This window comes from Colletotrichum spaethianum (genome assembly GCF_022836535.1).
Source record: "Colletotrichum spaethianum MAFF 239500 DNA, contig24, whole genome shotgun sequence".
NCBI classification, from domain to species: domain Eukaryota; kingdom Fungi; phylum Ascomycota; class Sordariomycetes; order Glomerellales; family Glomerellaceae; genus Colletotrichum; species Colletotrichum spaethianum.
In genome coordinates, this window is record NW_026054794.1 from 290,614 (window position 1) to 314,042 (window position 23,429).

Consider the following 23,429-nt stretch of genomic DNA (forward strand, 5'->3'; position numbering starts at 1 on the left):
TAGTGCTCTCAATGTCTTCGATCTTCTCGATCTTCTTGACCTCGACCTTGCCTCGAACCGAATCAAGAATATTTGGCAAGGCCGGCGAGGAAGGAGATTGGACGGGAGCGTACGGCCGCCCTGCTCCTCATAATCCGACGCCTCACTCGGCTTCAACTTGTTGCACTCTTTGAGCCCTCGCTCCCGTCAGTCGTTAGTCTTGGAGCTCTCTCGACTGGGTAAGGTACCTTACGGATCAGGCCCCACTTGCTTTTAGTGTGGTATTCCTCCACCGCATGCATGGCATCTATGTAACACTCGCTCGTGATTGGATACGTGCCCTGCTCAACTCGAGGTTCTACATACAGATATTTACAGCACACGGTACGTACCCCGTCCTCGTCGTCTTCTGACTCCAGGCTTTTCGGGGCATTTCTGCTGCTTGTGGCCCTGCGAATCCCTGGCCGGGCTAACTTGGTGCTATCCTCTTCTGACGACGCTTTATTGTCTGGCATTCGACCCCCCTGGACCATTCTTATTACAGAGAGGATCCTGCAGAGGGAGAGGCACCCTATTTGAGGCACCAGGCGATCAGGGCGGGCGATGAAGCTGTTGTGAAAATGCAAATGGCTAGGGATAATGCAAGTGGTTAGGGATAATTTGCCTATCCGGGGGAGGGTGGGAGGCACGGCGTGGCATCGCGGCAGGTCAAAGTTTGATGGACCACTACCACCACCACCACCACCACCCCACAGACACCTCATGGCCACGGCCTTTCTATACTTTGCTCTAGGTACGATGGATGTACCTACTTCCCTTCACTTTCCACTACTATACACGTTGCATCGTTCACGTACCCACAGCGTTCCTTGGGTGAATGGGTTGCGAGAGCCAGACAAGGTTTCGCCATTGACGATGGTATCCTCGTCTTGCAAATTTTCTTCCTCAAATGAGCTACGTACGCGGGTTTGCCAGATTATCCATACACGAGCACAATGATTTGTGTTGCCCTGCCTCAGCTTGCTCTTGGGTGGACAGGGGGGGGTTCTCTTTCCTTTTCTTCCCACCCTTCTTTTTTTCCTCTGCACCTCTCTATTCCCGCCCGACCCGATCGGCATCTGCACCTACCACGAGATGCGCACGTCGTCGCTTTCCGCAAACCAGAGTGTCGGAATACAGTGGCCATCTCGCCCGTTTCATTTCTTCTTTCTTCTCCCACTTTTTTCCTTATTCTCTCTTTTTTTTTTTTTTTTCCTTCTCCAAGGAAAATCTTCATTTCAAGCCTTCCCTGTCTTCTACCAGCCCCCCAATCTCTAGGCCCAGTACACTAGGTACAGCGACCTTTGATGTGTTTGCAACCCCCAATGTCTGTTCTCGGGTGCCGGGAGATTCCAGCCCCATCCTGGAAAGCCACACGATTTGACCGCGCCCAGCAGCGCGTCTCCGCATCCGGCAGCCTCTGACACCTAGGCACCTTTGATGAGCGAGCGCGGTGTTTTGCTGGCAGAAGGGGGAGCCAGGCAGTGTAACAGCTGTTTCAGTCACTGCTGCCGAGTAATGACCCTTCAACCTCGTCGTCCTCTAGTCTCATGTCTGAGTCTGACCCTGGCCCGCCAACCAACAAAAGTGACCTTGCTTTGTGCGGATTCTCCCATCGGCCATGGGTGCATCATTGACCAGTGGATGATGGACATTGGGATATTGGACGAATGCCACCGTTCGAACTCTGGACACGGCAAATGAAGTCATCTGGACCCAAAGGCATTATGCATCGCGTCGGCATGCTCTTCGCCAACGAGGGCGCCATCAGCCCAGACCGGCACATGGCTTCGGGGACGATCGCCTTCTTTTTTCTTTTCTTTTTTTTCTCCGTCTTCAATGGACCACCAGCCGTCGACCTGAGGCAAGCTAGTAATCGCCGCCAGCTTTGACGACCGAGGCGGCAGTCAGTCAGCTCGACGCTACAGTTTGAGCAGAACAGACGGATGACTTCTACCCGTCACCCTAACCACCGTGGCTTGCCGCCAGGCTCCCTTCCCTTCCAATTGATCACAGAGATATGCTGATCCGGCACCGGCGTCTGCCTATTACGGCTTGATCGTGCCTAGGTTATTTTCTGCATCGGCCATTCCCCCGCATTAAACCGAAAGTGCAATCTATTTCGCCAATGCATTCAGACGAGACGGCAGACACGAGCCATCGTGCAGATGGCCATAACGCCGTCGCCGCTGCTATTATAATGCGCTTGCAAATGGATGCAGATGCAGCGGTGTTCCTTGCGCTTGACCTACCGGCTACGTTCCAGCGTGGCAGCATGCCATCATCCTAGGATCTGGGAATCCAACTGCCCGACAAGTCATGCGCTAGCCTCCAGGAGAACGATCAACATTTTTCGCATCCTTTTTTCGTTCCTCTGGCAGTTACATGGCGCGCCGAATATTCTCATGAACGTATTCGTGATGCATTGCTGATGGGGTATGAAGGGCGGTGATCAAGCACATCCTCGTCGGGCGCCTGAGATTTCGACCGTCACGGAAACTTTATACACGCTTTGGGCACTTTTCCTGTCGGGATTCCAGCTTGGGTGCAGCTTCACCCCGGTCGCTACCTCTGTCGCCTCGATTTGAGACCGTCCGTCGCCTGGGACTCTCCAAGCTCCTTGGGTCTTGTCCCTACTCCTCAACGGCCTGTGTGTATTTCGCATCTCGGGTGCTTCTCGTTTACAGCGCCCGCCTCTGTACGACACTCAAATCAAACTCGCGCGTTGCTCTATTCTCACGAGAGTTTCTGTCTGGCTACGGGACGATGTTTTGTTACCGAAGTTACTCCAACGGGCCGATTTTGCAGAAACCCTTCTTTTGATAGCAACCTAGACCATACGAGACTGCTTCGCATGGACATTTGCCAGCTGCAATCGTATCTGGCCCGTCCAAGAGGCTACACTATTCATGGTAGTACTGCATCGGCCACCGAGCACTGATGGCTGCACACCCCTGTTCTCCTAAACGTTTTCGTCAGATAATTTGACACTGATCGGCTCTGCCACGGAGGGCTTCGCCCAATCGGCTAGCACTAATCTGCTTGGATGCTCACAAGCTCCTCTGGAACAGATGTCGGCAGGGGGGGCACACGTGGAAGAGGGAGTCATTGAGTGTCAGCTTCTCAGATCAGTTTGGAGGGCCAGCACACAGACCTGGGCCGCCCAAGTATTCGTCCAGCCTGCTCGTTGATGGTGGTTGAGCTGCTGCACTGTCGCTTGTTTCTTCCCGCTGGCTCATTATAGTACAACACCGGAACTGACTGACCAGCCTTCTTTTATGTTTCCTGCGTGTTCATTGGCTGGAGCTATCCCTCCCGAAGCGCGGCCACTTGCCAGGTATCGCAAGCAAGATCGACCTATCTGTCGGTGACGAGACCAGTACGGAAGTTGCCTCGGGGTCCTAGACCGGTAAGGGTGTGAAATAGACTTCAGTTCAATAAACCCTCATACTTGGAGGCAGTCTTCAGGCGACATTCTCGACATATGCCCTGGTCGGTTCCTCTTGTCAGCTTCCCAAACGAGGCAAGCCCCGGCGCACCTCAAAACCGTTGGCCAACCAGTCTTTGGCTGGCGCACCTCCGACTTTTGGGTGGCTGTCGTCCTGAACCGTTCGGTCAACCAGGAACGAACTGCAGGCCGTCCTCCGATGAAGAACCGTACGGTCTGAAGCGACTGGGCGTGCGAACGACGCCAATCCGGATCGGCGTATGATGTGCGTTGCAGGGGCTATCTTTGACATACCTTCAACGAAGTACAACTCGCCGCATGCTAGCCGGCAAACCAAAGGTGGCGGCATCAAAAAGCTACTCCAGCTACAGTGCGTATAGGCGTGGTCGCCGTTGATTGTTTTGATAAGAGCGTGTCTGGTTCCCGAAGTCTGGGTCCCGACTGGTACAAGAAGAGAAGGGGACCATCAGTCGGGAAGAGTACAAACCGAGGACGGAAAAAAGGCTGGGTTCTTCGGCACAAACCGGTCGGAAGCACACTCTCAGTGGCGAATGTAATTACAAAAGCAAACCTTTTGTAGATTGTTTCCAGGGCTTTGCCATCAGAATTCTATTCTACTTTAATGCCTGAGCCGGGATTATGGCAACAAGACGCCGACGGGATAGGCTTCCTAACCTGACGCCGGCCCATTCATCTTTTGTCCTATAGCAGCCCATGGTTTCTTGAGGCTCTTGGGCATCTAGGTTTCTGGCCCAAGGGGAAACTCAACCGGACCCCGACCGAAAACGTGGCCAGCTTCTCGAAAAACCGCTTGCCAAGCCAGCAAAAGTTCAGGCGAGTGACCCCCTCCAGGCCGGGGATGTTCCAAGACGTCGTTTTGAATCGTCCCTCCCACCCACCGTCTTGTGCCCGATGTTTCACGTCATCCTATAACAGCGGCGGTCCTGACTAGCGTTCGAGCGACCCCTCGTCGGCCCACGGTCCACGTTTCCTGACGCGGCGCTGCGTGGCATCCTCGCTCGCTCGCTCTCTATCTCTCTCTCTCTCTCTCTCTCTCTCTCTCTCTCTCTTCCTCTACCTTGTGGCCAAGGGGAATTCGGTCTCGGATGCGGGACAAACGGGAAAGAGCTCGTCGCGCAATTCAGTCTCGGGAAAGGGGCCTCGCGGCAATCGTCTGGAGGATGGGGCAACGGGGGGGGGGAGCAAAGTTTATCGCGTTCGGGTCGCCCTGCTGGGAGTGCGGCGGCGCAGCCCGACCGTTCGGCCCAAGTTGCTTTCGCCACGTGCTCTCGAGTAGGCGCGGGTCCCGGGGGAACATCGCCTTGTTTGGAAACAATGTTTTCGGTTGCATCCTGCCTCGAGTAAGGTCGTACGCCGCTGGCGTGGAGCCCTCGCGTCTTCATCTTCGGATCTGTCGCGGCCTCTGGTCGCCAAACATGGCGGGAGATGATACGTCGAGCCGACTTTGTGTGCTTTAAACGGGTATCCCGGTGCGTCGAGTAGGGAATTCCGAGACCAGAACCAGTCCTGCAGAATGAGAGGAACGGGCGGCGGATATGGCAGAGGAAATCAGATCAAAGCCGTCGAGTGGTGACGATCGGGCTGTTGGTATCAAAAATGTCCGATGTCCGGCCTGCCCCTCCGGGCCGCCGCCTTGGCGCCCGGGCCATTCGTCCGTCGCCCGGCCGAAATGCCCCAGTTTTTGTGAGCAGTTCACCCGCAACGACACCACCCTAGCGGCTTCGTGACAAAGACACGTGTGTGCCGGGATCCTCCCGAGGATCCAACGCACCCTATGCTGAGTCTGGGCATTTCTAATCGGTGACAAAGCGGGTGGTAGTCAGCATTGGTAAACGACCTCCCTCCCTCCCTCCCTCTTTGCGCGTGGTGTGGACATGCGCCTGGCCAGTCGCCGCGCGGGAGATCTGAGGCTGAAGGATTCACGACGACGCGCTTTACCTGACCAATCTCCCTTCTGTAGATCGTTCTTGACTCGATCTGGAAGGACTGCTCTGTCCTGGCCGCGAGGCTTTGGACGCCGCCTCTACTCTTTCTTCGGCCGAGTCACGCAAGCCCCGTTGGTGAGGTTAGTCGGTGAGATGCCAACGTCACGCAAGGCGCAAAGTGAGTGACCTTGACAAACGCTGGCAAACCATGGTGAAAAGACGAGGGCCCCGAAGACGCCACGAGTAAAATTCCAAGCTCGCCATACAATCTCAATATGTGAATAAGAATACATAACTCTTTTGGTATCTCCTCTGTTTCGTGCTCTCACCGAATCCCATCCTCATCAAGGAACCATTCGAAACCATCAGGCACCACAAGCACAACTGAATACTACTACCAATACCCATCATCGTTACCATCATGTCTTCCACGAAACCCCTCGTCCTCTACGGCCACAGTGCGTCTCACCCACCTCAAACCGCCGGCCTGCTTCTGGTCAGCTGCTGACAACCATGGCAGATTACACCGCCAACCCGGCAAAGGTGGTCATGATCCTCGAGGAGCTCGAGATCCCCTACGAACACGTTCGTCTCTCGACCCCCTACTGCCAACCAACCCCCCTCGCCCCCTTTTTTTCCATCCCACGCACGTCACTGCAAAGTGTCCGCACTGACGGGAACCGCCGCGGGTAGATCATGATCGACCTCGCCGTCGTCAAGGAGGAGCCCTACGTCTCCATCAACCCCAACGGCCGCCTCCCGGCCCTCAGGGACCCGAACACGGGCATCACCCTCTGGGAGTCGGGCGCCATCATCGAGTACCTCGTCGAGACCTACGACGCCGGCAACAGGCTCACGTACCCGTCGCCACCTGAGCGGTTCCTGCTAAAGCAGTGGCTGCACTTCCAAATGTCGGGCCAGGTCAGTGATTCTCCGCCCCTCTGCTCACTGGCGCTTTCTTCCTCTGCTCTTCATCTTCCGAGGGGGCTGCTGTGCGCGCTCGCGTCCGGGAAGCGCGACGGCCCTGGGACTGACCCTTTCTCTCCGGTACCATAGGGCCCTTACTTTGGCCAGCTCGGCTGGTTCATGTTCTTCCACCCGGAAGACGTCCCGAGTGCAAAGGAGCGCTACGAGGAGCAGACGGTCCGCGTCCTCTCCGTCCTCGACCGAGCCCTCAGGGGAAGAGAGTACCTCGTCGGAGACAAGGCGTACGTGCAACCTTGAACCCCCGTCGCCAACTGACCGACCCCCCTTTCCCTTTCAACAAGCCCCGTTTTTTCTCTGGATAACAGCAGAAAGAAAGGCACAGCTGACAAGGCCCCAGAACCTACGCCGACATCGCCTTCATGCCGTGGGACTACCTGGCCCGACACCTCCTCGGCGACGCCTGGACCGCCAAGTGGGAAGTCGACGCCAAGTACCCCGACTACGCCGCCTGGGCAGCCCGGGTCCGCGCCCGCCCCGTCGTCGACAGAGTCTTGAAGACCATGGGCAGCCAGCGCGCGGAGACGGAGAAGCAGAAAGCGGAGGGACCTGCCCCGCAGTGATTTGGTTGGGCTGGGGGCATGAGGTGTCAGTGTGAGACTTGTTATGGGATGTGAATGGGGTGCTGGGGTTCAGCTGGAGCATGTCTTGCGGAAGTTCGTGTAAAGCCGTGAAGCTAAAAGACTGCAGTCACGTCTATCGAGTATGCTGAGCGTGGTAGCCAGTAACTTATGCAGTGATCATTTCTATTCGAGTAGGCTATCACTTGTGCCAGTCTCCTCCCTTCCAACCCCTCCTTTACCGACGCATTTTCTTCGTCTCGCAAGTCCTCGCGACTCGCTCGCCATGGTCGTTTGCACGTCCGGCTTCGTCCATATCCAGGGACAACGTGGCACTAATAGCGAGCAATACCAAGACTCCAGATTTATGCACAAACTCACTCGCGTTGGGACCCCTAAACTACGTGTGTAGATGCCAATTCCCCATCAGTCGTGTCTCTAGCGATCCGCACCAACTCAACATACGAACCCACAGCATCCTGCACCCCGCCTACGACACAGACTCTGCCTTATTTCCAGTTGTTCAGCCCTGCCCACGGATCGCTGTTCTGCTGCGGCTGAGCCGACCGTGGGTGCGCACTTGACGGGTACGCACTATGGGGGTTTTGCTGCTGGTAGTTTTGCTGCTGCTGCTGTTGTTGGAAATCTTGCTGGCCGTAAAACGTCTGCTGGGGACCCAGTGGCGGCGGGCCAGGGGGTGGAGGTGGTGGCACGAAGCCGGCTGGCATTTGTTGCTGCTGGTTAGGGAAACTGCCGTACTGCTGGCCCTGGTTGAAGGACGTTTGCGTGGGTGGAGGCGAGGCTGGGCCACGGAGAACAGCGGGACCAAACGTGGATTGATGGGGTGGTGGTGATGTCGGACCCGGGGTGGGTCCGTACTGGCTTGGGTTGTACGCAGGCTGACCGTATGCATTTCCTTGCTGAGGCGTGTACGACTGGGTAGTCGGAGGGGCAGCGAAGCTAGGGTACTGCTGCTGGTTCGGGGGCGGAGACTGAGGAACTTGATACTGTCCGGAAAAGTTGGTCTGAGGGTATCGCGGTGTCGATGTGTTGGCGAAGTTCAAAGGCGAAGGCGTAGGTCGGTTTGACGCAGGTTTCGGTGAAGGTGCGGGGGGTTCCATGGACATGCGCTCCATCAGTCCTCGCAGACGCTCGCGCTCTAACTCTGCATGTGCGTCTTTGCGAGTCGACCGCTCCTGCTCGATGCTGTTGAGAAGCTGAGCACCCTCAGAGCGCCTGTTGTTAACAAACGTCTCCACGTTCTTCTCGAGGCTCTGCACGGTCTCCTTCATCTCGGCGTACCACGTCTTCGCGCCCTGGAGACCGGCCTCCAAGTCAAGGAACTCCTGGTACGCTCGTTTGTACTTGTTCATGACTGCGGTCCTCTGCCTCTGGACCGCCTCATACTTGCTTTGCTCTGACCTAACTCGTTTATCCTGCAAGAGAGTGTTAAAACTAGTCGTCAGGTCCTTCATCAGCGCCGACTGCTTGTGATTGGCCTGGAGCAGTCTGTTCTGATAAGGGCGGAACTTCTCCAGCTCCGACTGGAAAAGCTGGTTCTCATAATTCGTAATCGACTTCTTATTAAGGATCAGAATCTCCGAGATATCGTCGTTGTGGACCTGTTGTTGTTAGTGTCTCCGTACACCCCAAATGCTTCGAGTTGCCTACCTTTTCCTTGAGGTCCTTCAACACTTGGTTGCGTTCCCTCTTGATGAGATTCAGCTTTTTCATGATATCCTCCACCTTGTGAATCTGATCAACGACACTAGGGCCCCCTTCCTCGAAATCAACATCCAGCAAGTTCGGTTCGTTGCCCGAAGGGCTCGTAACATTGCTTGACTTCCCGCGCACCTTGCTCACAGCATGTTGGAATAAGGAGTCGATGCTGCCATGGGTGGCAGCAGCCCGCATCTCCTCGAATTCTGTTTCGTTTTGCCTCAGCTTCGCCGCTAGTTGGTTGTCGCTTCGTGCTGCCTCTTCCAACGCCTCTCGGTAATTCCTAATGTCGCTTCGTAACGTCGACGTCAATCTCGAACTCGGTTGCTGCGTCCACTCGTTTTCGTATTTAGAGCGCATCTTCTCGCACACGCTCTCTTCCATATCCAGTTGCTTCGTGTTCTTGTCCAGCGTATTCACAATGATCTCCTTGTCAGAGCGCAACGTTTCAAATATGGCGGTTGGGTCTTCATGGCCAGCAACGTCTTCGCACCAGGTCCTGAACTCATCATCCGGCAGGATCTCTTGGTCAAACCCCCCTTTCAAAACCTGAAGAGCACCAGGAAGCCTCAAGTAGTCCAAGCTCGCTGCCATCTCACTGTTGGCGATATCCACCCGCTCAGTTTCGGCTCTGATCAACTTGGCCTTCTCCTCATCGTAAAGACTTGCTGATTCCGTAACAGCTAGTGGCACGATCTTGGAGAACAGATCCGGCCCCGTAATGCGCTGTATATCTTGACCGGCATATAATTCGCTGACAGGGATTGGCTTTGACGCTGGGAGCTTTGGGACAGGCGGCAAGCTCGCCTCCGCGGGCACATTTTGGTGATAGATGAAATCGTTGTCCTTGCTGAATTCCTTGAGCTTATCCTGCACGGTCGACAAGTGCCGTTTTGTAAAGTCGACCAGGATACCGCCAGTCTCAGCGCCGAGGTTGGAACTGGGTGGCACCGAGCTCGGGAAGTTATTGGCGATACGGTTCGCCTCTTTCCCTTGTGTTTCGGCAACTTGGAGCCTGGCAACAGCGATTCCGTGCTGTCCACCTTCATCGTCCGCAAGCGCCTGGTAGTACTGCGCCATGGAGCTGAGGAGGTTATGTTTCACCTGAAAGTGTTAGCTTAAGCGTAGGCATACGGGTGGAAGCATCCCGCCGGGTGTATGGGGGGGGGGCGGATAGACACTAGTTCTTACCTGAACCATGAGCAGCCAAACCTTCTCGAAAATGGCTCTGTTAAAGTTGTCTTGGACGCCTTCCACCGCTTGCGAGTATAAGGACGCCGCCTGGCTGGAAAGCTTAGCTAACAAGGCCGGCTTCTTATTGTCCGCCACCTGTTTCTCCAAAAACACCTCCTGCGCCTGGGCCAACATAATATGGATGAGTGTCTTGACAGTCTCGCGGCTAAGGTCGGACGAAGGTGCGTGTAGGAAGTTCTCGTTGATGTAAGTGAACATGCCGGCGGAGGCTTGGAAAGAGTGGTACGCGGCCTTTAGGCCCGACTCCTCCGACCTCGTTTGGTGAGCGGCATGACATGACAGGACAGCTGAAATGTTGAATATTATGGAGGCTTTCTCGAACGCAAGCGAGTACTGTGCCGTCGATTTGTGCGTGAAGGCATCGAACCTGCAAGGTCGTGGGTGTCAGTATGCGCAAACAGCTCATTGGGCCGCAAAGGCGGGCAGGAGTGGCAACGACGTACCATGTGAAGGAGATTTTGATGTGTTGCTCGTCGACAGGAAAGCGCAAGTCGAGCAGCTCGAGCTGGCCGTAGTATCTGTAGAGCATATCGCGGCCCGAGGTGCTGTCCTTGCCGGCGCCCCTCACGTCCTGTCGCAGACGGTTGAGGGTGGCGCACTCCTCGGCATAGCGCTCCGGATCATCGCCATATGTGTTCCTGATGTAGTCCTTTAGCGGGGTGACCCAGTCGATTTCGTTTGTGGCCTTGAGCGGCGACGAGATCATGGGCGACTGCGTCATTTTGAAAGACGACGACGAGGTTTCGGCCCGGAGGATGGCGGGGGAGGGGGATTGTCGCGGGCGACAATGAATCGCACTCGGTCGGGTGTTTTGCGAAGACGGGCAGCCTCGTTCAGATATTGGGATGATTGGGTGGCATACGGGGCCTCGTCAGAGGTGGCCTTGGGAAGAAGTGACAGCTGTGAGGTGGACGGATGCAGCTCTCCCGGTCAGGTCGCTCGCTGGGCTGGTGCTTTCTGTGTTGCTGTGGTAGGCGGAGTGCGGGGTGGGGGCGGGAAGCGACGATTTGGATTGAAAGAGGCTTGGAAGCAGTCGGGTGTCAGTGCACTCGAGCTCCGTCGCGAGTACGTACTCTCGTGTCAGCCCAGGTACCTGGCGTGAGAGTGCGTGTCTGCTGTGCAGCCCGGTCAGGGTGACTGATGGAGAAGGATGCGATGGTTGTTCTCGGCGGCGGGCGGCGCTGGGTTGCTGTTCTGCGGCCGGCTTTAGTTTTGGTTGCTGGTTTCTTTCGGCGCGGGTGCAGATGCGCGTAGCACGATGAGGCGGCAGCGGATATGTCTTGTGAGAGACGAAGGATGGTGGGATCTAGCTTCCAAAGCCCAAGTTGCTACTTTTTTTCGGTTGGTTATTGCTGGCGAAGAAGTGTACCGAGTTCGTGTTGCTGTGAGGTCATAGTGTTGGGGGACCCGGCGAGATGAGGGACGGTAATTTACGAAAGATGCCTGAAGAGGAGCTCAAGGGCGGGGCAGCTATCTCTCCGGGATGGCTCGGCGTCGTCAAGCGTCTCAACTTCGTCCCTGCAAGCTTCCGCGGTCCAGCCTCTGGCGGCTGCAGTACCAGAATGGTGTTGGTGATGTATGCTTGGTGGACGAAGCGCCCAAGAGATGGGTTTGTCAAACAGGGCTCGGAGATTGGAGGTGAGAGAGGAGGCTGAGCGACGTCCTTCGTCGTCGTCGTCTTGTGGTACCTTGGATGGTGGTGTTGACGTTGGCGCATAACGTGGGCTGGAAGAGGATACGTTGGGTTGTCGTACGTGCTGCGTACCTAGCCGCCAGGCAGTGATTGTTGCCCAGGCATGTTCCTGGCTATTTGGTAGGGGTCTGGCTTCGGGTGGGTGCTGACCGCCGTCGTATACGGGGAGCTGGATGCTCGCACTTGACTCGGATGTAGTGACAAGTATCAAAGACACGCACGCAATGACTGAGATAGGCTTGCTTGTTCACCCATCTCTGAGGATATTACCAGAAGCCCGCCCAGGCAACCACCAGCCATTCCACACGGCTAATTCAAGGGTCTACAGATACGCGCAATGGCACAACTACAGGCGTACCTGACTGAAACCTCGGGCGACTAACTGGCATTATGCCTTGAGCTTAGGCCTGGCGACGTTTCTTCCTGCGCCTTCCATTGTCTTTTTGGACACTCGGATCGAGTGAAAAAGCTCGAGTACGTCCCAGCTTTTCTTCGATTGGGCAGCTATCCTGAACTTGGGCACCTTGCTGCGGTACATGTCACTTATCGGTGCCAATATCACACAGATCAACCACTGAGCACATCGAGACAGCCAACCCTGTTGGTAACCCGAACTTATACACGTCCGATTTGGAGATGCACCCTTGTCACCTCATTATCACCTCACTTCATACAGCTCACCTCCCGCATCGACATGGCCGGACGGCCTATCCTTCCATCTCCGCTGGATCACAGTGAGACATGCCCGATGCGACGCTCCTCCATCGCCGCATGCCCGCCCCATCACTCCACCCCGTGACAGCCCGTCCTGAGAATGTCGACCCCGTGAGATTCCATGTGGCCCTGGCGCACCTCTCTCCTGGCCTGGCCGCACCGCTCTCTCATCACGGTATCATTGCTGCTTACTGCGTACAACCTGTGCCCCGGCTGCGGTCAGCACAGTATCGCCGGTACCTGTGCCTGAGAACTTTTACAAACCACCCATTTACACTCACCACGAATATTCTCCTTGGTCCCTTCTCGCTTCTCTCATTTCCGCCTTGGATGTCTCGGACTTTGATCACGAACGAAGCAAAGAGACGTAGCTCTTTCCTGATCCTCTCACAAGCACTTACATCCGCGATCGCACTGACGCCTCCAGCACTTCTTCGACAGCCCATGTCTTGTGCAACGATATTGGTCCTCCGCCCTCCCCGCCCACACTGCAGGTGACGGGCCACCAGGAGAGCTACCCCTCATTACGGCCGCTTATTGGCCGTCGCTGGCCGGCGCTTCGTGGTCCCACATGAGCCGGGCAACCTCCCTCAACAGGCCCGAACGGCCCGCTCCTTGCAGGGTTGCCGTCTCTGTCCCTGGAGTCTCTGTGGCATTTTCTGTTTTCACAGTAGCCGCCCGCCTTGCTGCTTGACTGCTTACAGTAAAGATCTCGTAGCCAAAGGCATACGAGAAGCGCCGATTGACCCACAGTCGGGCAAGAGGCATGTTTCCCATAACCATGGAACTCGTCCAAGACAACCTGATCTTCAAAGAAGACCGTTTATGCGGCCCGACCGCTAATCGTTATGCGCATCATCTTGCTCCATTGCGTACGGCAAATATATCAACGTATCGCCAACCAACGGTGACTCAAGTCACCTAAACCTCTGGGAAACACATCACAACTAACCGCCCAAGTTCACTCACCCCGCACAGGTAAGAAACTGCCCGCTTTAGAGTCCAATCCATCAGGTACTGTCTTCATGTTATTGATTGGGTGTATGGTCTTCTTGTACAAAGTATGAGGTGAGTGGCCTCCGCGAGAGCTGGCTTGTCCGTCCTCCTCTTCTCCCCTCTCTCCCACCGATGTCTATACTACACTATACACTCTCTGTAAAATAATACAACAAGCGAGTAATAGCCGTCTCAAACCAGGAAGGGACTGTCCCGCTGGACGAACCCCTTCCGTCCCGCCTTTGTCTGCCTACAGCAGAAGGGAATTACTACTTGGATTATGAGGGGCAAAACAACAAGATAGAACAAGAAATATCAACCGTTTTTAACACCTGCCATGCAAGCCCTACTTCCTTCCTTTCCGTCTATAATCACTTTGGCGTACAAAGAGCCGTTCTACACGCCCAGCCGCATGGGAGGCCGAAGATATTGGTACAAAGCGACAAGAAACACTCCTTGCCTTGGGCCGACTCTAAGCCGAGCCGGAGCCGGAGTCCTTCTTCTCGTCCTTCTTCTCATCCTTTTTCTCGTCCGTCTTCTTGTCCGTCGCCGACTTGTCCGCGTCTGTCTCCGAGGACTTCTGGTGGGCTGGGTGGTTCGTCAGGGTGTGCCACATGGACTTGAGGAAGCCCTCGTTCTTGTGGGATTCGGAGTCGTCCGGCGAGACCGGCTGGGTTCTACTTGAAAGAATTAGCGCGGGGAGGGTTTACGGAGCGACGGGGCGATGCCACCGGGGGCCGCTGCTGTCTTACCCCTGTGGAGTGACGTTCATGATCCGCCGAGCCGTCTTGTCTCCCATCTCGTTCGCCAGCATCTCCACCAGGGTGCGCTGGTTCGCGCTCAGATACTTGGGCATGTTGACCTTGAACTCGACCTTCAGGTCGCCGGACCCGCCCCTCCTGCCGTTAAGCTTCTTCATGCCCATGCCCGAGAGCGTCAGCTTGTCTCCCGTGTTCGTGCCGGTGGCCACCTTGACATTCACCTGCCCGTCGAGCGTGGGCACCGTGACCTCTCCTCCAAGCATGGCTGTCGTGATGGGTATGCTCGCCGTGTATAGAATGTCGGAGCCCGCCCGACGGAACTTGGGGTCGGACGCCACACGGACGAAGACGTAGAGGTCGCCCTTCTGCGTCCGCACGTTGGCCTCGGCGTTCTTGCCCGTGACGGGGGCGTCGCCCGCGCCATCAACCCGCAGCCTCATGCCGTCCTCGATACCGGCCGGGATGTCGACGGTGATGGTCTTGCGTTCCCTCACAACACCGTTGCCTGCGCAGGACCTGCACTCCGAACCTCGGGGGATGGTCGTGCCCGTTCCGCCGCAGGCTCCACACGTTGACGCCATCTGGAAGCCGCCGTTCATGAAGTGCACCCGCGTTCCGGTTCCGTTGCAGGACTTGCACTCCGACCTTTTGGTGCCCTGCTTCAAGCCGCTGCCTGCACATGTCCCACACTCGGTCAGGGGCGTCACAGTAATGGTCTTGCTCGTTCCCTTGGCCGCTTCCATGAAGGATATGCTCGACTGAACCTCAATGTTGTCGCCAACGAGGATTTCCTGCTGGAACGGGTTCCGGCCGCTGGCGCGGCGTCCGAATGGCGAGCCCTGACCGCCCGTGAATGCCGAGAAGATGTCGTCGAAGTTGAAGCCGCCGCCGAAGCCTCCCTGGCCACCGAACCCGCCGCCGAATGGGTTTCCTGCTCCTCCGAAGGGATCGCCGCCGGGTGCACCACTGGGATCGAAACCAGCCGCGCCGTACTGATCGAATTGCTGCTTCTTCTTCGGGTCGGACAGAATTTCGTATGCGCTCTGGATCTCTCCAAACTTCTCCTTCGCGCCGGCATCTTTGTTCGTATCGGGATGGTATTTCTTCGCCAAGCCGTAGTACGCCTTCTTGATGTCACCCGCAGACGCAGACTTGTCGACGCCAAGGGTCTTGTAAGGGTCGCTCGGGGCGAGGTTTCTGGACGTTGCATGGAAAGCCTGTCACAGGAGCTAATCAGCAAGCTGTACAGACACTTTGGCACAGAGCGTTACTCACATGCTTGGTCGAAGGAGCTTGGCATGTCACTCGTGCAGCTGAGGAGTTCGTGGGTCTGACGGTATAAGTGACGGTATGAATCTGGGCGCGCTTGCAGACAGAGTCCTTGAGCTTGGGTTGCCGGGAGATACGGCTGGAGAGCAGACGGCCCGGGGCCGCTACCTTGGTAAGAATGCTTGCATTCATTGTGAAGCTTGACGATGCATCTGAAGCAATTGTTTCGCAAAGTTTAGGGGTTAAATCGAATGGGGCCGCGAAAAAGCATTGGCGCGCAAGTGGAACTCTCCCGCAAATTCTTTGCCCTTCGATGCCATTGACAGACGGGATGATATCAACTTTTTTTTGGCCCGATGCTAAGCCGAACTCCAATGACTGCCTCAGGCACTCACGGCATGACAGTGCGGGCGGATGCAGGGGTATTAGGGAGGGAGTTGGGGGAACTTGCAGCGACTGCTGCAGGCTTCACGTCAGCAATTGCGATGACTTTAAGTGGCTTGCGAAGCTGGCCCCACAGTCTGAGCTGCGGGTGGAAATTCGCGGCAATGCGCGCGTTGTGTGCACTCCAAATCGGAGAACAGGTACACATTGCGCCGGGGCTCGGAGGAGCAACCAAGAAACCGAAGCCACAGCAGGCGCCCGGTGCCAACAACAATGCCATGGGCCAAGTCCACATCTCCAGATCCAAAAACTCCAAATATCATTACTGTGTAGGTAGTAGATCATAGCTATGTAAAACTGCGAGAAAGGGCCTTGCCTTCGTCGTCTTTCGTCATGGGGTTCCCGCCCATGGTGAGGTATCATTATGCAGTCCAAATCGCCCAAACAGCCGGTCAGGCTATGCTCCAGCGACAAAATCGTATATCAGTCGGATCCCGTCGATGCGTTCAGTTCTCAATGCCGTCCTTTGCCCGTCGTACAAGGTTGTCATGCGTCGTGAGGTGTTGGCGTAGACCTTTTGTGGCGGTCGCTTTTCGTAATAGCATGGCTTCTGACTTTGTGGATAAAGTCGACGATGACATCGTTCTCTTGGATCCCGACCCCGTTGAAGTGCTTCCGCACAGACATTGCCAACTGTTCTTTGCTCTGCCTTCTGTTCTCCTTCTTGCGAGCCATCGTCGGGGAGTGTAGGCCAATGCCACCGGGTCGTGAGAGGACCAGTTGACGGTACGAGCAAGAAAACGAGGTGGGGGTGTTGAGATGGTGCTCGCGTCGGTATGCGTGTAGGGTGTCTCGGTCAAACGTGTTCCATTGTATCTGCCAGAAGAGTAGGTTAGCAGGCTGTGCTTTGCTGAAGGAACTCGGGGCGACGGTGCGTCACGAAGGCGGAGGCTTACCCCGGGGTTCTGAGCCGTCTCCTTTGCGGCGACTGGAGCGTCCGCAGCAGCGTTGGCGTTTGTCACTTCCCGCAATTGAGAGCCTGTCGAGCTGGCCACACGGCGCAGCTTTCCGTTCGAGTGATGGCCGCCAGAGCCAGACGTGTGCTTTTCTTTGGTGTTTGTGCTTTCGGACTTGGTGTCGTCCTGGGCGGTCTTGGAGGACTTGGGCGCCATGACGAAGGAGGGAACCTGGTTGAGGATTCGCCGAGGCCGTCGTGATTGGATTCGGTCTAGGTCGTAGAATCGAGGGGAAAGACGTGCCCAGGTGTCACATTGTAATCGGTACTGAGATCTGGGAGGAAATGGTGTGAGAGGGAGGAGACGAGTGCTGGGGGGGCAGACAGAGAAGGGGGTTTTTTTCTCACGTCATGGCTCCTAGCAGCGGCGCCTCTGTTGGTTGCTGCACCGTTGGCGGTTGCCCAGGGCCCTGCCTGGCTTCGACGAGTGAGCTGCGGGGCGTGCTGGCGGCATTCGGGGTCTGATGTGTGTGCCTGTGCCTGGGACCCGTTGCCTTCCAGGTCTCTTTGAAAATGGTGCGACAGGCAGTACGTATCGAACCTCACCAAAGGAATTGCCGACCGGCAAAGTGCTTATCTAAGTCACCTCGGAGCACCACTTGCATCGTTTGTTTTTCAGCTCCGGCTTGTGTTGGACAGCACGATCCACTAAGATAATGCCTACCTGCCCAATCTCTTTGCAACTTCGGCCCCTCCCCCATCTCTTCCCGCGGCACGTTTTGCAAAACCATCGTCTCTTCGCTTCGTGCTCTCCATTGCTACAGCAATGTCCCACCATGTCCAGGACGAGCCCGAAATATGCAGTAATAAAGAGAAGTATTCTCTCACGGGTTAAGCTCAGGCGTACCGAATCCTGACCCCACCACGAACCCCGCCCCTGGCGATTGACGATAGCATACGGATACGCAATGCAATCACGGAGAGACCGCACGCCAGCGATTTAACATTACGTATTCCTATTCAACGTCCCTGAACAGTAGCAGGCGAGACACCGGGAATAGCTTCGAAGGCAAAGACTAGGAGTTTAAAGCTTCCAACGGAATATTCTGACGACATCATCCCAACATCAAAGTCCGAACCATGAAACACAGTTAGCTTCCCGTAGCAGCGAGGATGGAAACAAAGAAGCCCGAGCCTCGCCGTTGCTCAAATCAATCACAAGAGAACAAAGACAACGAAGATCCCGTCCAATATCGCTATCCGGTTCTAGCGGAAATAATGTCTAGATTACACCATCTGGATCGAGCTCCAGCCAATGCGCGTCCTCCCCGTGCGGCACAAGAGCACTTGATCACATCGAGTGGGTGGGCTTCCGTGAACGAACTATCAGCAAAACGCCAAGGCCCAGCAACAGCTAAGATCACCACAGCGGCAGATCAGAGGGACACCGGTCAGGTCGAACACTAGGTCGTCAGCAATGCCTCGAGGCAGAGCCCGCTCAGAGTCTTTCCATTAACCTTAACCTCGTCACTAAATCCCCGCATCAAGGGAGGGCTGGGTCTCGAGGTCGCATACGACTACATTGACCGATTCCGCATTAGGCTACCGAGAAGTGTAGGACCGCTGTCGTTGCAAAGCACCCGGGACGGACCAGGGTCTCAGGTGAACAGAGTCGATATTGCCTCCGATCCAACTTTGATCGGCAGAACGTAGCTGGAAAAAATGATTCTCAACTTGCTTCTCCTACGCCGGAGGCGCAGCGACCCAGTAGCTTGGGTTGTCATCTCGCACGTAATTGATTTCGCACACATTCCGAGGGTCATCCCACGTCCGGACGCGGGTGGACCATGAGACCCCCAAACTTTCTTTCAACGCCTGCCTTTGGGGGACAATTTTTGCTCTACTTCATTTCTATGCACGATAAAAGCAGCGGTCTCTGGTTTCCCATCCCCCCCATGGTTTCTTCCCCTCTACACCGACACCAAGGGGACACAAGAGGGAACTGCTCGATGACTTTCGAAGTCGCCGAGTCATCGGTCGACACCCTCCCCAACTCGAGGTCCACCGGAAGGAGGGCTGAGACCAAAAATGATAGGCGGTGGTTTGGCACCTTGCTTTTTCTCAACCACAGGATCATGACCAACTAACTTATGGTGTTAGTCAGGCGTCTGCCGCTATAGGAACCCGCGAGGGCCAGGCGCGGCAGTCCTGCATCCTCTTGAACAATACCTCTCAAACCTCGATGCCGCTGTTGGCGCTTGGAAGGGCTTGCTGACTTTACAGTATATTTTCTCCTTCGCACGCTGTTCGTTGACGATGTTCGGGGACATCACTGGCAGTGACAGTCACCTTGGAAGCGTCCCAAGGATAGATGGTAGATGAGAAGCAGAAAGTTGATAGTTTCTGCATGGCGACTGGTCGGCGGTCGCGGCCTGGAACTATGGCTTGTTCTTTTTGTCCCGCTGGCGGCCCAAGGGAGGGCCTCACTCCAACCCTCGAGAACTGGCTGTACACTAAAAAGACCCATGTCCTTGAGAGCAGCTCACAGTGAGTGGGGATGGCAGTCTGTGGGTTGGTCACAAAATACTGACTGGCGATCAGCTAAAAAGAATCCTTGTCACATTCCCCACCAGGCTGATCGAAAATGAGATCCATCCCCAGCCCTTGGCTGGACAGACATCCGAGTGAGGCACGAGGGCTCTTGATTACCCTAGCCGAGCGACTGAACCATCAGTCGGTTGGCACGCGGAGGTTCAACGCAAATATCTACGCATGCTGTGCAGCGCACCAAACTCCGAGGCAGGGCGTACTTCACGGGTCCGCGACAACACTCACATCAAAGCTACAGTGGCCACCTGGCTTCCGACTATGAATACGAAAGGTTGCCTTTCATAGCGACCCAGCCTGCGTACGACCAATCTCAGCAAGTCGTTTCGCACAATTTCCCCCCCGTTGCAAACCACGCCTAGCGCTTCCTGCGCACTCTGTCTGCCAATGGTTGGGGCTACATTGAGACGCGCTGTCGAGGGGATTCTGACTTTATGACTCACTTAACACACCCTCATGGGGTGGGATAATGTACACTCCACCCTACGCGGGGTATGATCGCCAATAAGGTCTTCCGGGAAGAGGAAGAAGACGAAGCACGAGGCACGAAGCACGAAGCACTTTAGGCTTGTGAGAGGTGTTTAGGAGTGTCCTCTTCCGTTCTGAAGCAGCAAAATGGGGGGAGGGGGATTGGATACCAAACAAAAGTCGAATGCCGGCATTCCTGATCGAAACCGCACCCATGCCTCATTGGGAAACGATTACGAGATGAGAAGGGGAGATTAATAGTGCGCCGAGACACATTTGATGAGCAACACTGCGGAAATGCTCTGATAAACGTCCACTCACCCCATCTCGATACAGCTGGTGTCAAGGAGAGAGATTCACCCACGCTAGACCCGAGAATGCGGTATTTGTTCCTGATACGCCTTGCGCACCTCAGCCTCAAGGCGTGGGGTGTCGACACAAGACCAGCAACGGCATGGACTGAGTTACTGAATTAGTGTGCCACTTGATGTCACTACCTACATGATTGTCTTCCAACTCTGCAAGCAAGTACTCTAAGCTTCGCCTAACGGTTGAATCGCGATGACCGGACCAGTCGGCAGGCTCGGTGCGAGGGAAAACGTAAATGATTATGACACGGAGAACTGAACCCACGAAGATCGGCAAGTAAAGCCGAGGAAGTCCGCTTTGAAGGTGATTATGAGCCCTCAAGCGCCACGGCGCTGCGCTGCCCGAGCCTCGCACTTCACACGCGTCTCTTCTCCTCTCATTCTTGGGCTTCCGCGCTGAGGAGTCTTTTTTTATTTCCTCACGTCTCATCTCTCGCGGACGCCGCCATCCATGGCTATTCATTCGCGCCAGACGATTGACAGACCAATCATCTCGGAGAGGCAAGGCGCCTCGAAGCAAATTACGTGGTCGAGCAAACTAGCAGAAGCGATCTCGGTCGAAATAAGCAGCACCGTCTGTGGGCAAACCAATGCCCAGGCTGGCCAAAAGACTCGAGAAAAAACGCCCCTGGGAAACTCTACCTTGGGTAGGTAGTGTAGGTGACACCGGCGGCCGTTCCACGCACCCATGCCCACAGGTTGGGGAAGGCGCCCCAGAAGGACGAAGCCCAAGCTCCAGACCGTGCCCACCATCCCCACATTTTCGTCTTCTTCAAGTGAGCTTCACACACCGGCCATCCCTGCAAAGGGCTACCTGGCCACGCCAGTCACGGTCCGCATGGGCATGCTTGTCATAGGGCGAGGGATGAGAGCTCGGGGGGGGGGGTCTTGGGGGTCTTGAGGGGGACGACCCTCTAGCCCCGGGAGACCCGTGGACTGATGGTCCCTGGTCTGTATCCTGTCGTCTGTGTTGCTGTTGCCAGCCATGCATAGCTGATTGGGCTCCTGCCGCACACTGTCCCGAGAGTTCTTGTTGTTTTCTGGCAGCCGTCGTACGACGACAAAAAAGGCCATTCGACGTGCAATCATCAGAGCAGGCTCTGCAAGACCCGCATTGCAACTTCGCTTCTCGAGGCTATGTGGATCTATCACGAGAAAAGAATTGCCAGTCTTGGACATGCCGTCACTGGCCACTGCGACTTGCCGGCCAACATCCGTCCAGCGTTAGACAAGGCGGCCGATGTGACGGAGAGTGGGCTTCTTCCCGTACTTCGCAAGCTGGTCCTTCCCAGTCAGATATGGGTGCCGACTCCTTACGAGGTACAGGCCTGATGCTGACCAGCTCCGGCTAGGATCAGTAAGTCTGCACAAGTCGTATGGGCCTGGCAAACCACCGAGAAGTGACACCGCGGTGAGTCTTCTGCTCCCAATGCAATTTTCGTAGAGGACGAGGAAAATAAACCGCTGGCGGCGCTGCCTCGGACGGACATTCCACTTTCCTCCATGCTAGCAAATGACGAGGTGCAGGGAGACACATGCAGAGCTGGTCACTTGTCAACTTTTTGTCGGGTTCTCGCGAACGGTACCGAACACTAGCTAGGTGTCCGACTGCTTACATAGTAGTGTACACTGTCTGTCAATATTTCGATATTGGTTGGCCTGCATCCAAGGCGACAGCACCACCATTCCGCTAGGGCCACAGACAGGGACAGGGAGATTACGACTTCACCAGAGACGGGCTGCCCAAGATCGATCAGATGAGAATATAACTCAAGTGGCAGATTTGCCGTCGGTTGTCTATGCCCGCACAGGCATCACAGCCAACTCAACGGAGAGCATGTCAGTCAACTGACAGTCTTGTTGCACAGCTCAACCCAGTAACGCCGTCTCGGCGTGCCTCACGGTGTAAGCTTGTTTTCTCTCTCATTCTCCCCCCTCCTTGCCTGCCTTTCGGCGCGCCTCCTGCTTGAGGCAGCATGGTCATTTACGCAGAGGTGCCTGGCCGAGTCGCCCCCGCCTCCCCGAGTGCACCCCTAGAGGATGTTGCCAAGGGGGAGGCCGCGAAGGGAAGCGGCCCTAACAGGATCCAAACCGCCTCTCTTGTTCAAGGCACTAAGGCACCCCCCATGGTGTGGCCCACCACACCTTTCTGCCAGGCTACGGCCTCTCCATCGCGCCTATGGGAGCTTAGCTGCTTGGTCGACTGCAGGTCAAGACAGGGCACTCGCACCGCACGGCATCGCATCACGCCCCGGGCCTCACACCTAGACCCTGGGTTCACATCGGCCAGCTCGCCTGAGGCTGGAGGTGGGAGGAGGAGCGAGCGAGACAGACGCGGAGGGAGGGAAGGAGGGGGGAGTGGGAGTGGGAGTGGGAGGTGGCATAAGACTCGAAGACCCCCCACACTCGTACTCCGGGCTCTCTTCCTCAGTCCAGACGCTCAAATGCTCTTCCAACCCACTTCCCCAAGACTTTGTGCCACTGACGGCGTCACGACGACACTGCCCTTTCCGCGCACAGCTCGACTACGATAGGTAGGCAGCTACGACAACCAAATACCGCCCTCTGCGCTCCCAGCTTCGAGAAGCACCAAGGGATTCCATCTTGCGTTTGTTTGCGTGGTCCGACTTTGCTCACGCTCTGCTACAACGCTACCACCTGTCCCATCTTTCCTTTGCACTGTCTCGTCCGGGCTGCCCTTGCATCGATCGACTTGGCAAGGTGATTCTTCAGGTGAGGCAACCCCCATTTCTCCCGTATGTCGCAATTTTCTTCCGTCTCTCTCCCCCCTTCATGTACCGTCTCCCCATCTTCTCGCATTTCCCAAACCTCCAACCAACCCCTGGCGGAAAAGCTTTGGGTCTGGTCAAACATGCCGCGGCGGATCGCATACGGGCCGCCATGAAAATCCGTCTTGTCGAATCCCATCAACCAGGGCGTTGCATCAAGGCCAGGTTTCACGGGGGAGGGAAGGACACAACAGCATGGCATGCGACCAAGGTCGAACTACTCCCGACACCTCAGCGGCGCACCCCGACGCGCGCTCCGTCACTGGTCTCAGCTCGAGGTACCTACCTTAACCTCTGGTTAGCTGGGGGTGCCACTGGCGGCGGACATCAACGGTTCGCTTCGGTTCGCTTCGCCCCAAGGGATCACGCCGTCTGAGCCCAGGTACCGTGGAGCTTGGAGTACCTGACGTGCACGACCAACCCCCCCTCCAACACACATGGTGCGACCCCCAACAGGCGTACCCGGTACATCACCATCTCATGTGGTCTACCCCGA

At 56.1% G+C, this 23,429-nt stretch overlaps 5 protein-coding genes across 5 annotated transcripts; 2 read left to right on the forward strand and 3 right to left on the reverse strand.

The window, feature by feature from the left end:
* Positions 1–5,833: 5,833 nt before the first annotated feature.
* ColSpa_08735 (glutathione S-transferase-like protein tpcF) lies at positions 5,834–6,959 on the forward strand (the record flags this gene model as incomplete). The annotated part of the gene is made up of 5 exons (XM_049274947.1): positions 5,834–5,870; positions 5,933–5,997; positions 6,106–6,333; positions 6,469–6,620; positions 6,737–6,959. The coding sequence occupies 5 exons, from the start codon at positions 5,834–5,836 to the stop codon at positions 6,957–6,959; spliced, it is 705 nt and encodes a 234-aa protein (XP_049130904.1).
* Positions 6,960–7,465: 506 nt separating this feature from the next.
* On the reverse strand, positions 7,466–10,650 carry ColSpa_08736 (vacuolar protein-sorting-associated protein 24; the record flags this gene model as incomplete). The annotated part of the gene is made up of 4 exons (XM_049274948.1): positions 7,466–8,578; positions 8,628–9,779; positions 9,867–10,296; positions 10,373–10,650. 4 exons carry the CDS (start codon positions 10,648–10,650, stop codon positions 7,466–7,468), a joined length of 2,973 nt encoding a protein of 990 aa, XP_049130905.1.
* A 718-nt stretch (positions 10,651–11,368) lies between these two features.
* On the forward strand, positions 11,369–11,584 carry ColSpa_08737 (uncharacterized protein; the record flags this gene model as incomplete). The annotated part of the gene is made up of 1 exon (XM_049274949.1): positions 11,369–11,584. One exon carries the CDS (start codon positions 11,369–11,371, stop codon positions 11,582–11,584), a length of 216 nt encoding a protein of 71 aa, XP_049130906.1.
* A 2,220-nt stretch (positions 11,585–13,804) lies between these two features.
* On the reverse strand, positions 13,805–15,554 carry ColSpa_08738 (DnaJ 1, mitochondrial; the record flags this gene model as incomplete). Its single annotated transcript, XM_049274950.1, has 3 exons — positions 13,805–14,012; positions 14,085–15,310; positions 15,369–15,554. 3 exons carry the CDS (start codon positions 15,552–15,554, stop codon positions 13,805–13,807), a joined length of 1,620 nt encoding a protein of 539 aa, XP_049130907.1.
* Positions 15,555–16,292: 738 nt separating this feature from the next.
* On the reverse strand, positions 16,293–16,918 carry ColSpa_08739 (uncharacterized protein; the record flags this gene model as incomplete). The annotated part of the gene is made up of 2 exons (XM_049274951.1): positions 16,293–16,622; positions 16,703–16,918. The coding sequence occupies 2 exons, from the start codon at positions 16,916–16,918 to the stop codon at positions 16,293–16,295; spliced, it is 546 nt and encodes a 181-aa protein (XP_049130908.1).
* Between the last annotated feature and the right edge of the window lie 6,511 nt (positions 16,919–23,429).